This window comes from Maylandia zebra, linkage group LG12 (assembly GCF_041146795.1).
Source record: "Maylandia zebra isolate NMK-2024a linkage group LG12, Mzebra_GT3a, whole genome shotgun sequence".
Classification (NCBI taxonomy): domain Eukaryota; kingdom Metazoa; phylum Chordata; class Actinopteri; order Cichliformes; family Cichlidae; genus Maylandia; species Maylandia zebra.
Genome location: NC_135178.1, coordinates 3,779,020 through 3,795,553, shown reverse-complemented (window position 1 = coordinate 3,795,553; position 16,534 = coordinate 3,779,020). Strand labels below are relative to the sequence as shown.

At 43.1% G+C, this 16,534-nt stretch overlaps 1 protein-coding gene across 10 annotated transcripts in view; it reads left to right on the top strand.

The window, feature by feature from the left end:
• fbrsl1 (fibrosin-like 1) overlaps window positions 1-16,534 on the top strand; it is a 290,242-nt gene that overhangs the window by 188,927 nt on the left and 84,781 nt on the right. For all 10 annotated transcript variants that reach the window (XM_076890570.1, XM_076890573.1, XM_076890572.1 and 7 more), the window contains one exon: window positions 9,927-9,956. In XM_076890570.1, coding sequence (XP_076746685.1) covers window positions 9,927-9,956 — 30 coding nt within the window. The remainder of the gene's footprint in view (window positions 1-9,926; window positions 9,957-16,534) is intronic.

The following is a 16,534-nucleotide window of genomic DNA, read 5'->3' as shown; positions in this document are numbered from 1 at the left end:
CTGCTGGCTTAAGATGAGTTTCCGGTCCTTGTTCCTCGCAGCACTGATCCCGACATAGATTGTGTTTATGTAATGACAGTTAGAAATGTATTTAAAACAACAGTAATGAACAGAAAATTCATGTTGGAGTTTTGAGATTCACAGCTTTTTATTTAGTTTCCTGTTATAGCGAAAATCTGCCAAGTGCAGTTCATGCATTCATACATTTTCATAGCTGAAAGTACACAACTAATCAGCTGATTCTTACTTTCTCGTTCTGCCAACTTTAGACATCACATTCTCCTAGTTCTCTAAATTATAATTTGATCACTTGTTAACCCCAAAAATGTCCAATTAACAAAGATATTAGACCAAAATCATCCCATTTAAAATGGCGAGAGTTAAAGATTTGCGAAAGAAATTATTACTGCTAAATAACAGTTTTAGCACATGTAAAGCACAAAACAACGTAAATTACAAAATTGCAACAAAACATTTGGGCAGTGAGGTGGCTAAAACTGCAGTTGAAGCTTTTATCCCACAAATCTGTGCAAATGTAATAGCATCATTACTCCTTTGTATGCCAGGGGCATCTGCAGACAGACATGCATCCAGCTACGTATAGCCTGGATGCACATCCATCCTTTATATGCAAGGCTCTTCTGACTCTTCTGACATGCCCAGAGCATGTAGGGAGAGAGAGAGATCCTTATGAAACTGAGTTGTCAGCCATTCTGTTGACTTTCATAGAATGTGAGGCGAAACAAGAATAGCGTACAGCTGTTTCCTCCCTGACACAGAGGGAGGCAGATGAAGAGCAAAAGAGGGGAAAAGAGAAAGAGGGAGGGAGGGAGGAAGAGAGAGCTCTCCGCTCTGTGATGTGCACTGATGTAGCTGGAGCTCTAGGTCAAACGCTGCCAGTGTTTTGTGTTCATCTTCGTCTCGTCTCCCCAGTGCTCCTCTAAATTATTCACAGCCTGAAGTGTGCAATGTGGCTGCCTCCTTCTTTCCTCTCTCCTCCTCCAGTCTAGATTCCTCTGTCTTACTTTTTTCTGTTTCCCTTTCTTTCTTTCTCATGTGACAGCTTGTTTCAAAATCCCCCCTCCCCAACCCGTCCCGCATCCACTCATCTACCATCACCCAACCATCTTTTATTAGTGACTCCATCTCTCGCACTTCTCCTTTCATCCTGGCTTTCTTGCTTGATTCTCCAGACTAGACTCAGTCATCCCTTTTTAGGTGGGTAGGCTGCCAGCTGTTAGTATCAACTCCTTAGCTGGTAGCTCCTGCTCTCACTCGACATCTTTCTGCCTCCCTCACATCGATCTCGTAGGATCTTAGATGCACTGGTCGGGTTGACAGCGAGTTCTCCCCCGTCTGATTTTCTTTATCTGAGTGACTCGTGAGAGAAAGTGCACGCTGAATCCTCAGACCAGTCTGTATCTCAAATTAAACATGTGCCTGTTAATCATTAAGCTTTTAAGAGACTACCTGTCCTGTAAACAAGAAAGAAAGTAACCGAGGCAAAAAAATCAATGACATGGCAGGGTTAGGGTCACGCAGTTGTCGTCCATCAGAGTTTTTAGTATTTGGTCCTTTATTGTCTGTGGGCGTGTCAGAATATAGCAGGCATTGTGGAAAAATAACACTGTTTTAATTGGCTGCATTATCAGATTTTATCCATACTGCAAAAGCCCAAGGGCAATGCACACACAGTACATCTGTCTGCAAGTGGGAGATTTTGTAACACATTATTATTGCGAGGTTAACAAGGAAGATGCAAGCACTGGTATCAGATCCTGTCTGGACAGCAGGGGTTGGAGGATGAAGTGTGCCCCTCGTGGCTACCTGAGGAGAGAGCAGAGCAAAGAAAGTAGTTGAATCTAGTTCCAGCTCTTGCCACAGGACACTCATTTGTAATTCTGTACCCTGCCTATAACGTTTGATCATTGCAGAGGGGGGGACGGGACGTAAGGGAGCTGAAGGTTTCGCCCTCGCTCTTTGGCCTCCCCCCCTCCCGCCGAACCCTTTACCCGCCCTCTTGCATTTGCTGTCACCCAGTATGAATGCCCCCTCTGGCCCGATGACAAGTCTAGCGTGAAATGCTTGGCTGCCCCCTGAAATTAGCAGTAGAGCCCCCCGGCGGCACATGCTTCTCATGACCAGCACACAGTGGGCTGCCGCCAGATTCTTTTCATTATGGCTGTGGCCTGCCAGCCCCCTGACTCTACCTCCTTCTGCCTCTTCCTCCATCCCACCCTCCCTCTCCTCTTCCTTCCCCCTGTGTGTCAGCCAGAGCTCAGTAAACAGCATCTGTAGTGCTCATCACATTACTGTCGTAGAGAGGAGACGGAGAGAGTGAGAGCCAAGTTCTCTGTGGGGATTGCTGTTATGCCTGTGTATCAAAGTGTCCGCATGCATATAAGTATTTGCATGCGTGTAGTATTTTATTTCATGCGAACATCCACAGTAGCTCATATGTATATGCACATATATTGTGTGCTCATGTCTCTGTTGGCTTCACAGGATTAGCAAAGGAGAGAGAGTTAGTAGCAGTAGTACAGAGCGAGAAAGAGTCAGAGAGAAGGGGGGTAGCAGTACAGAGCAATGCCTGGAGGCTCAATCTGTTCCTCACTGAGCTATATCAGTGTTAGAGACGGCGGCTCGGGCCGCGGGGAAGCCTCCACTCGCTCCATCAAACTGTCAGGCAGCCAACGGAGCTGCACAGGGAGACTCTCAGCTGCCCCCAGGGCCAGTTCAAGTCAACATCCCATTTCCTTGCCTCCTCGCCTAATTTCTCCTACGCCCCGACTTAAATTTCCAATGCCCAGTGTCTGCCGCTGCAGCTCAGCAGCAACAGGCCCAGGGCCATGTCAGAACTCTGGGAGGTACCGAGCGTTGCGCGTGTGTGTCTGTGCACGCTAATTTCTGAAGGCAAGATAGCACTAGCTGCAGTCAGCAGAGAGGAGAAGGAGCTGCAGGGGCCCCATGAAAGACAAAAAAATAAAGAAATAAGTAGAAAAAATAAAAAAAACATAAATCAGTGTTTTATTTTTCTCTCTCGTTCTCCCTTACCTGTATGCCCATTTTTCTTCTTCAGCTATATTCATAACACAGTTGTGTATTCCCTGTCCCATCAGATTTCTGGCAGTTTCCTTTTTCTCTCTGAGCTGAATAAATGCTCCCTGTTCTCTCATACATCTGCCATTACTGTCTGTTTTCCCGTTGCCAAACTACTCCAAGGATCACACCAGCAGCCCAGCCAGCTCTGTCCCTCCCTCAGGGTTATCCTGAAAGCATGGGGAGCAAGGCAGTCCTCTAATTTAGTGAAAGGAGGCGGGTTATCATCGTCAATCTGTCCACCCCCCCCCCCCCCCCCCCCCCATCTCCTTCTTGCTCGTTGACCTCACCAAATACCTTTCATAGAATTGAAACAGAGAGGGTCCAGGTCTCAGTGCTGTTTACGTGGACTCTGGGTAATGTTAAAGTCTGCTTAGTGTGGTCCCGGGCAAGAACTATATCTTTCCTCACCTCAGCTTGATTTACATGGCCTCTACTGGCTCTTTACTCGAGTGTGTCAGTTCTAAAGCAGAGACCACGGTGTGTCTGGCTAATGCAAAGAGCATTTTCTCCAACCCTGTCTTCTTCAATCCCCCTTCACTATCACTCTCTCTCTCTGCCCTCTCTCAATGGGCCTCTGTGAAAGGAGGTTTTGCTGAAGTCCTCTCTTGTTTGCACAGTCAATTCCAATGTCCCAAGCTCAAATATGGTTTTGCGTGAGAGCCTGTCTAGGTCTGCTGGTCGATATCATTTCTGCCCGGTAGAGCTTTTTCTCTCAATCTTATTCCCCGCGGACCCTACATCTTCACTGAGATCAATACTTTCCTAATCCAGAGCTCTAAGGCTGACCCTGGGTAATCAGCTGACTTCCCATGCTGCCTGCTGAGGAGGTCAGGGGTCAAAAGGCTGTATAGATTTGATCCTGTGATCAAATCGCTTTGCTCGGTGGTGCTTTCAGATACAGCTATTAGGGTCAAGATAAATTGCTTGATTTTTCCCTCTCCCTGGTTGTGAAAGTTAAATGCAGTGGTGTGTTTTTGCTATGAATAGCATTAATGCACCAGACTCCCGAAGCTTTTTACCCCATTTAGTTTCAGCATAGATACAAAATTATTAGGTTTATCTGATCATCCAAAGATATGAAATGAGTAATTGATTTTTTTTTTACTATTTAAAGGTTTTTTGAACACACTTGCATGATTACATATATATGTAACCAGACACCATCACAATGGCCATGTATCATTTACTCTACCGTTATATATATAAACATTCTATAGTGTTGTGCTTTGGTTCTGCCTGGTGCTTCACCACTCATCCATAGCTATCATCGTCTGGAGCACAGGCCAAGTGCCTGGCCTGGAATTGCCAGTTCCCTTTCATTAAGCTTTTCCAGTAACAGGACAAGCAGTTGTTTGGTTAAAGATTGCATCTGCATCCGTCCATCTTCAGCCCACTCTTTGCCCGACTGCTGACCTTCCCCACACTAGGGCTCCATCAGGCCCTAGTTCACCTTGGATTCAGTCTCTAACCCTGATTTGTTTTGATAAGCACTATGGAGGATGGCATTGTCCAGCTCTTCCAGGCAGATAGTATCATGAACGCAATCAAATCTGAACTCTCCACTGAGTCATGACAAAGGGTTAGCACATAAGAACATGCAACTAAAATGTCCTGCTGATAAATTATGAAAGATGAGTTGAAGTTAAGCTTTGCCGCAGGGCCAGTGAGACTTTCAGATCTCCTGCTGATGTTTCAGCCCAAGCAGGGGGTCCCCCGGTGGACTTGAGGCTTTGCATCCAGACCCCGTCAGAATGGTCATGACGCCTACGCTCCCACACCTCATCCCAGTATCTGCAGGAGGGAAATTGCAGGAGAAAATTGGTGTTGTTCCACCAGTATTCGACACCGCTTCCGTCCGCGACCATCTAAATGGACCATTACCTCCTCTGTGTGCTCTCACTCCAGGAGATCCGGGTTTGTTAGAGGTCTTCTTTTAGAATCAGGGGTATCTCAGTATATGTGCCTGGAGAAATGTCTTATAAATTGAAGCCATTTCTTCCACCGCTGTAGACTTTTGCATCGCGGACACTTTAACTTTATACATTTGGATAAAACATCAAGAAAAGCAGATGCTCTTTCGCTGCTGTCATGATGCAGCGCCCATCTCCCCGTCAGTTAATGTTGTTTTGGGCCTGAATGGAACACAACTGGTTGCTTATCAGGAGTTAATTTTGCTTTAATCCAGTTCCTCGTCGTGCCATTGCATCTACAGTTATTAGATATGACTGTAATTTAGCAGAAACACACCTTACAGTGACTTTGAAAAATTACAGCCAATCAAGCTTTTATCACGAATAGTATTATCAAAGCACTGACGCTTTTATGCTCTCCTCTTCTGCTTTTATTCATTTTATTTACTGCTTTATTTATTTTGAGAAGGAACTGACAGTGGCACTTTGATGCCAGCAGCTCTCTCCTGCTCTCTCTCTTTTTTTCAACATTTCTTGCAGCAAGCACAGGCTTGTGATCAGTATTCAGGAAGACAGTTGTTGACGCCATGCCAGCATTTGCGTTGCTGGGCAAGTTCCTCTTCTGTTCCTCTTTCTATCTCTGAGGCAGAATTCATGGCAGACTGTCCTCCGAGTGTGACAAGTGGAACTGTGTGATTAATTTGGCCAGTCGTTTTAATGTGCTCCGGGATGCGCAACGCTTATTGTCTTCCCCTTGCACGTCTATCAGAATCTGCCAGAGAAATGTCCAGGAGAATCGAGACATCCATCCCTCTCTTTCTGTTTTTTTCCCCCTCCCTCACGCTACTCTCTTTCTCAGCCCTGCCTCATTTCAGGGCTGAGCTACAGGGTCGTCATGGGGGCTAGCCCAGGTCGAGGCCTGGCTCCAGCCAGGGCCGCTGGCGGAATAAATCTCCTGTCTCTGAAGTGTTGAAAGCTGTGTAAATGTCAAACGCGTTCGTCTGATGTGCTGGCTGAGGGGAGGAGGGGTTGGAGAGGAGGTGGAAAGCTGGGAGGGAGGGTTTGTGGATGAGCCATCCACTGATTCTGGTCCCCCGTTGCCCTTCGTAGCTGGCGGTTGCCAGGTGCAGATGTTGCTGCTTGCTCCATGCCTCTGAAGAACTAGCCTTTTTTTTTTTTTTTTTTTTGAGGTGGGGGGCGGAGGGGGGGCGGGGGGTACTGCAAGAGACAGAACCCACCAGGGGCTTGGCTCCTGTCAGGCAGCTTAGTGAGCAGCGTATCTTTTCGATTTTAACAATGTCCCCTCTGACCACCAGACATGCTGTTTAGGGAGGCTTCTGTTTGGGGTTGTGGTTTTGCATTTTCATCATTTGGCTTTCTTGTACCTTCTTGCTGAAAATTGTTTTCCTCGTGCAGACAGTCAAAAGAAGCATAGGGTGCTAAACGACGTAGCGCTGCTCTCGCCAACAACAATGCGTGCACAAACACGAGCCAATCTTGGACTTTTATTGTGTTTCTTTCTTTGAATGGACCAAGTGTTATAGCCCAACAGGGCAATCACATGTGGGCCTGACAAAAACTGCTGTAACACTGCCTATCCCTTCATCTCTATAGCATCCCCCCCGCCTGTTCTTACTGTTGTTTTGTTCCCCTCTTTCCACCTACCTCTCTCTCCCCTGCTGTGCTGTGCCTCTCTCTGTCTCTGTCTGAGCCCTAGCTACTATTTCTCTTCTCGCTCTGCTACAGTGCATGCTACTTGTAAAAGGATAAGCACCATGCTGTGCTCTTTTGATATTATTTTTCCTCCTCGCCAGCTCCAGCCTTGTGAGGCCTCATATCTAGTGTCATGGCTACTGCTGCAACAACAAGGCCAAGCATGCACCCAGGGAATAGACCATGCCAGTTGTTCATCTCCATCACCTACGGTTTAAACTCGTCCTCAGTAATAGAATGGATCTCACAACTGCTGTGAGATGGAAGTCATCCGTTCAGCTGCATGCTAAGAATACATTTACTCCATTTTCTGCAGGGAAGGGGTAATGTTAGAGAGTGGATCAATTTTCTTTTCTTTTTTCGCAATTCATAGTTAGATGAAGATGGAGAGAAGCATTGTTTTGAATGTGATTTCTTTGTGGTAAAATACCAGAATTCTGAGGGAACAAATGGGTGATGATAACAGGTTGTGATGTGCTCCTAACTACCAGTATAGAAATGGATTGCAATTAATTTGTCTGGAATTCACAGCCTGAATGGAAACTGATTGACATGAATCCTTTGCCACTTTCTCTTCTTAATGCCCGGCACTTTGTAATGATTGTCTTTTGACAAGCAGTAGTTCAAAGAAGAGAAAAGAAGATATTTTGTATAAAAATGTGTCCAATATTTTCATTTGTTTAAGTACTCTGTGTGTCTGTGTGTGTGTGTGTGTGTGTGTTTGTGTGTGTGCGGGGGAGGGGGGGGATCTTTTAGGTTAATCCTAGAGTGTTAAGGTCTGGTGGTCTCTGCTTTTGAAATGTGTGGTGTCGTACTGACAGATCCCCAAAGACATCTATTGGATTTAACCTGCTCTCCGAATTATATAAAGCAGCTCTTTCTAGTGCAAGTAGAATAATTTACAGATGGTGAAAATTTCAGACTTTATTCAGTTAAACAACAGAGAAAAAAGTGTTTGAGATTTACCTAAAGTTCATCACATCTGTGTAAATGTAGGCATCTACACTGAGAAAAGTATTATGTTATATATAAATGTAAATGGCACATGAAGCAGAAAAAATATCATTTCTAGTTGTTGAACGTATATGCAAAGGCCTGGAATTTGTAGTAATGTGATCAAGATATAGGTTAAGTTGTATATCACTAGTAGCTTAGCCCTGTTCAGGAGAAAAACCTCTTACAAGCTGTTGCACATTGCAGTGGAAATCGCAGATCTCTGCAGTCATTGATTTAACTATGATTTTTACATCTTATCAAAGAGTAAAGCTTGAAAGTTTCGTTGAGCTACAAGTGGACCTTTTAACCAGGATCAGCCTGAGCACATGAGCAAATCCACCAGTAAACTGCTCAAAAAGAAGAAATATAGACATGAATCCCATGTAACTTTGTAATTTTAACATGTTGTCGCCTCTTGGCCAGTACTCCCTTGAAAAAGAGGTTTTTAATCTCAATGGGACTTTTCCTGGTAAAATAAAGGTTAATAATAATAATCAAAAGGCAGGAAAATTCTTACCACTATTTATATTGAATTACTTATTGAAAAGACTATTTTCCTTGTGGTGTCGTTGTGTGTACTATTTAAGCAGTGCGTTTGACAGTTCATGACTACACTCTGTTATTCAGAGCACATACTTGTTTTATACCCTCCAACAAGTGTATTTTCTTCCAGCATGTCTGGTATAAGTAAACACACACATCTTACAGAGTTGTTAGTGATGACTCTGCAGCCAAGGACTCCTACCAACCTTTGGCATTGCCTAGTAGGATAAGCTATTGGGCATGGACTCACCCCTGAACCCACACACTCACACACATCCCCCCTTTCTCCTCTCCTGAGAGATCTTGGCCACCGAGCCCTTGTTCTGATTACTCTCGTTACTTAATTATACATTTGGACCCACCACGCTCACGACAAAAGGACACTGTGCCTCCATTGACACAGCTCCCTCCTCATTGTGCTCCACTTTGAAAGGGAGTCAAACAAAATAGAGAGGGCCCACTTAAATATGTTGCCACAGGGACTTAATTGACAGATTGAAGGCAGTTTTTTTTCACCGTCGTCCTTTCTCCATGTGGCTCTTTGGTTGAATTGCTCTGTTCCTCATGCATCCTGCTGTGAGGTCCAGTGGGCCTGGCAAGGCAGCTCAGCCACTCCTGTTTCCACAGCTTCTCCATCTTTGAGGTGTAACCAGCCAGGAGCCGTTCGTGACGAGCGAATGTTAGACGCAGGAGCTCGTAAGGTGCATACAAGTTCAGGAATGTTGCAAAGAAAATCAAACAAATGCTGTTAGACAGGGTTATTGACTTTACCTTAACTTAACACATTTTTCCGGAGTAAAGGTGAAAATAATTTCCCGTATTTGTGCGAGTTTAATCGTGTTTTTATTATTTGCCAAAAAGAGTTTTGTGTCGGTGAACATACCAGGAATAAAAGGCCGGGCTCTTGGTATTTGCAGCATTCTTGTCATCTGTTTGCAAAAAGTGGCAAGGTCTGACTTTTTTGAAATCTTTTTCTTTGATATTCTTTTTACTCTTTTTGATATATTTGATCCCAATCACTGCATATTTCATTGGTGAAATTTGAAGTGCTGAAGACAAACCATTTCTCTTCTTGACTGAATGGAAGGTGATTTGGCCTTTAGCTGTGCTAGAACAAGGTACATTTCAGAATACAACCTCTCTTGTTATTCAGTTCCTTTATCCCTGTAGAAGACTGACATACAAATTAAAGACTGGTTTGTCACACCACGGATTTGAAATACCACACTTAATAGGCACTGTGCTGGAGAATTCAAAGAACCTACGCTCTCTGTGTCCTTGAGATGCTATCGTCCAATTTTAAAGCACACTTAAAAGGCTAAATGACAAGCTGCAGCTGAATGCCAAGTCACTAAACAGACTCTTTATAATAGAATCCCGTGCAAAGTATTTTCATCCTTTGCAAATTTAAAGCAGTGAATTTGCGACAGAAACACCAGAAAGGCGTTTTGTGCCACTGTGCTCCTTTTGAAACTTGAAAAAAACCTCTTTCAGACTACCGCACTCTCCTTTCCCTCTTCATCCTCTGCCGTTTGCACTGAAAGCTGACAGTGAATGAGAGGTTGCACACAAAAATAACATCTGCACTGATTATGCTACTGGGGTGGGGAGCCAAATGAATAATTCCTTATATTTCCTGTGTCTGTCTCTTTTCTGTTACAGTGTGACAGCGAGAGTGACATTGACGACAAGGTAAGACTGCTTTTCCTGTGTTTACTCACCCAGCGCATGAAGAATCGGAGAGTTGCGAATAACAAATTTGAGCTCTCAACTGAGAAAGGGGAGATAGTCATAGTGTATTGTTAGTGAAAAAAAGATAAGGGGGTAAAAAGCAACTGCGCCTGGTCCCAACACTGTTGATCATTTGAATCGTACGGAGCATGAAAGTGACAAGAAAAATGTTGCACATCAAGAGACTGATTTTCAGTGTTGGTTTTCTGTTCTTTATGAAAAGACGCGGTACCTATTATTTTTGGAACACTTTATGCACAAATATTTCCTACATATGCCTCCTAGCTTAGATCGTAGTGTGTGCTGCATGCAGTAAAATCTGCATTTAATCTATTCACAAAGCACATAACACCTTTATCTGCTTCTAAGTTACTCGACAGCAGCCGGAGTTTGTAACGCGTGTGTTTTATTTTCAGTATGATGAATGACAGATTTACAAGTTACAACCAGAATGTTTAACAAGATCGTTCAACAATTTCATTTAAAATATGCTTTAGTTGTGCTGCTAACTAGTAACACCTTGATTTTCTTCAGAAAGCGTTGTCATCAGGTTACCAGTTCACAATTTGACAGATGTAGTCTATCAGTTTCACCTCTGAGTGTTTGTAATCATCTCAGAGGTGGTTGGCTGATGGCAGGCACCTGGTTACAAGATGAAACGCCTTTGGGGAACCTTACGCATCCTAATTCCTGCACAGTTTAGCAATTACTCTCTGGTAAATGAATTTGATAGCATGCCTAATCTCCTGTAAGCTTAGCTCCCAGTTCTGTGGAAATGTCTCCAGCTCTCCCTATAAATAATACATTGATAGCAAGCCCAATTTGCATTAACTGTAGCCTGGCAAGTCAATAGGCTTTTATCTCTTCATTTAAGCGAGGAGGAACCGAGGGCACGAGCTAGTTGACACGACAGAGAGATGTAGCAGGCCTGTCAGTCTCCATACGGCTCCCTGGCAACACTGTGGGTGGAGGAGAGAGGGAAGTAAAGTAGAAGGAAGTGTTTCCTTCTAAGGGTTTTTGTTTCCTCTCGGTTACTTGAGACTCGTTTTAATTTTCAGTATTGAAAAAAAAAAAGTTTGGTACTACAGAACTAAACATAAAGATGGGCAGGAGAAAAATCAAGAAGCGCTTTGACAGTTTTACAGAAACTCAGCTGTCTTTCTGTGTTGTTGGTTATGTGTCAGCCTGTCTGTGGACTGGGACGCAATTCAAGACATGGTAGACTGTTAGACACTGCTGCCAAGTCTGATTGTTGAATTTCGTGCCAATTATTTCACAGTCCAAGAGCCAGATTGTAGCTTCACCTTCTTCTCAGACTACTTTTCATTAGTATGTCATCAGGAAGTGTTTTAGCTTGAGAAATCTCTGGAAAAATAGTAATGCCACTTTTATTGCACACCAGTTTGCGCTCTCACTGTGAGAAACATAGTCAGTGCATATTTCTGTAGATGTTAGTGCAAAAAGACATCTTCCTGAACAATCAATGTGAATCCTAATCCATAAGCAGCAAAGTAATACTGCAAGTGAAAACAACTTGTGAAAGTTACTATTAGTCAAACTATCTAGGCTTCAGTGTGGTCGCTAGCTTGTTTTTGTCTGTCTCAACTCTTAGTTTCCATTCTCAGTTCTAAGCTTTTTAAGTACAAGTTTCATGTTTTGTCAAGTCTATATTAAAGCAATACTGACTTGCCCATATGTACAGTGAAAGAGTCGTCAGTGTTATTATTCCTCTCGTTCACACACTGAAGTTGACTCATCTTAGTGGCAGTGATAGGGAGCAATATTCACATGCTTGTTGTTTTCAGGTAGAATAAAATGAACTGCAAAGTTCAGATGAAACTAATGTGCATTTTTACACATAACAAGAGCTTTATAAAAATAATAAAACAACATTTTAAACATAAAGATAGTTTTTAATACTGGGATGAAAACGCTTTGGAGTCAGTGAATGATTCGTTTTCCTCTGTCGAGAGCCTCTGCCAGGCCTTCACTGCAGCCACCTTCAGTTGCTGCTTGTTTATGGGTCTCTGCATTCACTTTTGTTTGCAGTAATCCAAAACCTGGCTTTTTTCCCCTTTTTTTAGCTGCCAGCTAATATTATTTTGACTTCAGCAAGCAACATATGGTAGGAATGCAGCACTGGAACACAAGAACCTAAAATGTATGCATACACTGCCAGTCCATAGTTGATTGTGGACTGGCTAGTCACACAGGACTATACTGAAAAATGATCATCTAACTACCTTGTTGAAGAATGAAACTAAAAAATAATAATAATAAAAATTTTTATTAGATAAGTAAAAACGGGGGCCTCAAAAATAAGTGTTAAAGTGTTCTGTTCTTCCAGTAGTGGTAAAGTTCCATTCCCACGAGCAGAGGTATTGACTGTAAACAAAAGATTTCTCCTAAAGCCAACAGGAAATGTAACAGAGCAATGGCATAATTCCAAAACTACGTTTCGCTCTTTCGCTGTTGTGGATTCTTTGAAAAGTCTCTGTTAGTGTTGACGTGTTTTCCAAGCGTGCAAGAAGAAAAGAACATCTGGATAAAGGCTATAGCAGCCCTGCCCTTTTTATTGCCTCAGAAACACGTATTACCATAATCAAGGTGATGAGAGTTGCGAATCATCCATATCAAATTGCAGAGGAAGGGAGAAGAATGGGGAAAAAATAATTTGACAGGCCATCACCAAAAGCAGGAAAAAAATATGACGGTGTAAAAATTGGGTTCCATGAGGAGAAAGACAAACACTGTCATTTGTAATTGCCTGCACTCAGGATAACTCGACAGTGATAATTTTCTGCAACGTTTTGCTAAAACAGGTGCCAGCTCCTCCCGAATCTTTCCAGTGAAAACAAAGGCTCCTTTCACATCAGATTACCAGGCACCTGAACACCCACATTGTCGGGATTTCACAGATTAACTTAATTAGAATATTGCTTCCAGGTGTGCCCCCAGGGTGCAATCAGTTACACTGTATTTAAATAACACTGACGAGTTGCTACAGCAAAGTCAGTTTAGATTGCTGCACCTTGTGGAACTCGCTTGCATCAAAGCAATGCTTTGATATAGCACCCAATGGCGTGTTTCCAGAGCATGTCAGATTTGAAATCTTTAGCAATTGCCCAGTCGTTTCTAGTTAAGTGCGAGGGTGCCCTAAGAAATAGCTTCATATAGATGGGCCTGCCTTGATGAAACAAGCAATCAGAATCTTGGTATAGTGTTCACATTGTTACCAGTGTTTGTTGAGAGGCCTGTCATGTGATGTCATGTTTGACAATGAGAAGTATTGAGTGTGATTTTATATAATATACCCTTGATATTGGCTCGTCATATGCCTGCACCTCAGAGGCATAAAACAACCCACAAAATTAGGAATTCTTAAGTAGAACAGTCTTTTCACTGTGTTTACTGTCATTAAAGCAACGGTTAATGTGTTTGCACAAAGCTATGCTAAATTTGAAGCTTGCAAAGAAAGTAACCACAGCTTAAATAAGAAACAGCGTAGCAACACAGAAACTAAATGTATTCACGTGAGACTGTGCTGCACACATGGGAACATCATTCACCGTTAAGTCTGGATCTAAATACTTTGAGCTGCTAAAATGCTCTCATATGCCCCAGAACACGTCTTAGCTCTGCAGAAAGTGGGCTGAGTGATTGGTTGTGCTTGTAGAATGGGACAATTAGTGTGCAGTCACAGGGTCAATGTTGGGTGAAATTGTATAAAGAATTTCAAAACAATTTTATTTTTATAACACCAAATCGAAACAACAGCCATCTCAAGGCTCTAAAGACCCTACAATAATAGACAGAACCCCAGCAGTCAGCACTTGGTGACAGTGGGAAGGAAAAACTCCCTTTTAACAGGAAGAAACCTTCAGCAAACAACATGTACTTAAAATGTAAACAAGCACATTTTTTACGCTCTTTTCCCCAACAACTCATCAAAATCCTCATATCACCAGCAGTAATATCTTTCTGGCTCCTAACCACTTCATGGATTTCTTGTTTCTTTTTGCTGATTTATCACTTGACAGTGATATTAAGCAATTTACTAATTAACTTAAACCGTCTTTTAGTATTACTGATTTCTGCCTCCATCCTTCTGCAATGAATGAACTTTCCAAACTGGCCAGTCTCTGACACATCTGAGGTACTTCAAGTCAGGACATCATTTTCTTTCATTGGAGAGCTATGGAAAGAAATAGAGTGGTATTTTATCCCTTCTCAGTTTGTTCATGCACTCTCCTGGAGTGTCATCCTATCTCCATTAGGCCTCACTTTGCCATCTTCCCTAGCTCCTCCAATTTCCCTGGTATTCTTTCTCCTGTGCAAATATTATAGTGGCCTGTATGCGAAACATTAATGCAGCAGCCTCAATGGCCACACTACCACACAGCGGAGGACACCCCGGTCAGCTAATTCTATTTGGTCCTCTTTGCCGAGCAGTCATTCAGCAGAAAGTGAATCTGTCTCCGAGGGAGTCTCCGAGGACCATTACCACATCCTGTCAATGAGTTCTTTTATGGCTCTGGTGTACTCTTCTACCAGGCCAGCACATGGGCTCTGACTGACACATTAATTCCCCCTCTACGTCCATATCTTCCTGCAGTTTGCAGAATGAATGCCATATCACCACGTCTCAGCGACTTATCATTAATGGCTCGTCGGCTGGTGGTATCCTCCCAACTGAAGCGTTGGAGGTTACGTCCTGTAAAGCTGGCAGTACTCGCACAACATTACCGGAGGATTGGATGGGGATCAAACCATATATGTTAACAGCACCATTGCCTTCACCTCTCTTATTGTTTTAACATTATTCTCTTCTTGTCCCTGGTCTTTTTCATTCACTGGCTACTTCTTAATTGCCTTTTCCATTGTTCATTCTTTACATCTTTTCCTCTGTCACCATCTTGAAAAAGGAAAGAAGCCAATAGTAATATATATGCATGTAGATATAGCCTCCACACTCAACTCCCAGTGCCTTGCAAGCTCTAGATTGGTCTCCAAGAGTCATCATATTCAATAACAAACAGGGCATGCACCGGGCTGCTGACAACCTGAGCGTTTTTTATGGATGGAAAAAATGGACCGGCTTAATGTTTCGACACAAGTGATCATCCGTCCTCATCTCTTTAATGAAATTAGATTAAGTGCACCTGGGAAAGAGCTGAGAAAGCAGAATGCCTCGCCACCATCTTTAGTCTAAAACCAATTTGCCAGTAATATTCCTTTCCCCCCAGCTTGGGAATCATCGTCCCTGATTTAAAATGGAGGAAGAACGAGATGAGACCAGAGCTGACTGGTTGCATTCAGCTCCCCACAGGCACTGTGAAATTAGAACTGACACCGGCAACACAGGCCTTAATATGGAGATGTCATTTTTTTCTCTTCTTGCTTTTGTCTTTCTCTCTCCTTCCGCGTCCTTCATTTCTTCCTCTTAGTCAGTTAGTTCCTCCTTTCAGGATTGTTTTCGCTTTCTGGCAGAAAGCAGAAAAGGGTGGAAAATGTGGAGAAACATTCAAATCAGAAGATTAACCATTCCCCCTAATTTCAGTATTGTTTGGATGTAAAGCTTCCTGTGAGTTTATGGATTAAGGTTAAGATTTAGTTTATGCTATAATCAGCTTCTTAGAGGAAAATAATTCTGACTTTTAGCTTTGTACACTGGCCAGAAATAAATATATTCTTCATTAGTTGGTCTCATGATGTTTATTACATCTAGCTGTTACAATGTACCTGGAAGCACTTATCTCTTTGATTGATATTGGGCTGTTTGCAACATGCTCTCATTTATGGTCAGCTCCAGCTCATATGAGCTCTGCAGGCTTCTTTTTTTTTTTTTTTTTTTGAGTGGTTTTCAAGCAACGCATCTGTTGCACATTTAGTGCACAAGTATGCAGTTATCAGAGAGCTCACTTTGATTTGCCTCTGAAGTGAAGAAGGACACATTTAGTCTTAGCAGCATATGATGCGTGTGTATTTGTGTAGCTTAGAAGCAAGTGATACTAAGGGCACGCTCTGCGGTGAAAACCAGCCCCAGTGCATGTTGGGAAGAAGAGGCGTGATGACAGAGAACGACTTGGAGTTTCTGCAGGGCCAGCCAGCAGACACAGCCAACTGACATCAGCAAAGACAGCTTGTCACTAGCAATGCATGTCATACAGCAATGCAGGGACAGTCAACGCAGCCGTGGCATCACCGATGTGGCATCCAATATCCCGGTCCAGATTCTTTCTTAAAGGTTAGCACAGATGTTGGCATCGCAGATGAAAATAGAAGGTCTGTGGCAACCAAAACCACGTCAGCCACTAAGAACAAGGGAGGTATGAAAACATAACATGGCATCCAGACTGTAATCTTCTTTCACTTACTGCCGTCTTTCAGCGAGGCTGTTTGTGTTGGCAGAGAGTGTTAATAGAACATAGTTGTTCCTTTGTTCTGTTAAAATCATAGCACACACCCTACCCTCTGTCTCTGGAACAGCAGTGCTCTGCTAGCTCTTTGAAAAAAAAGAAAATCCCGTCACCACTCAG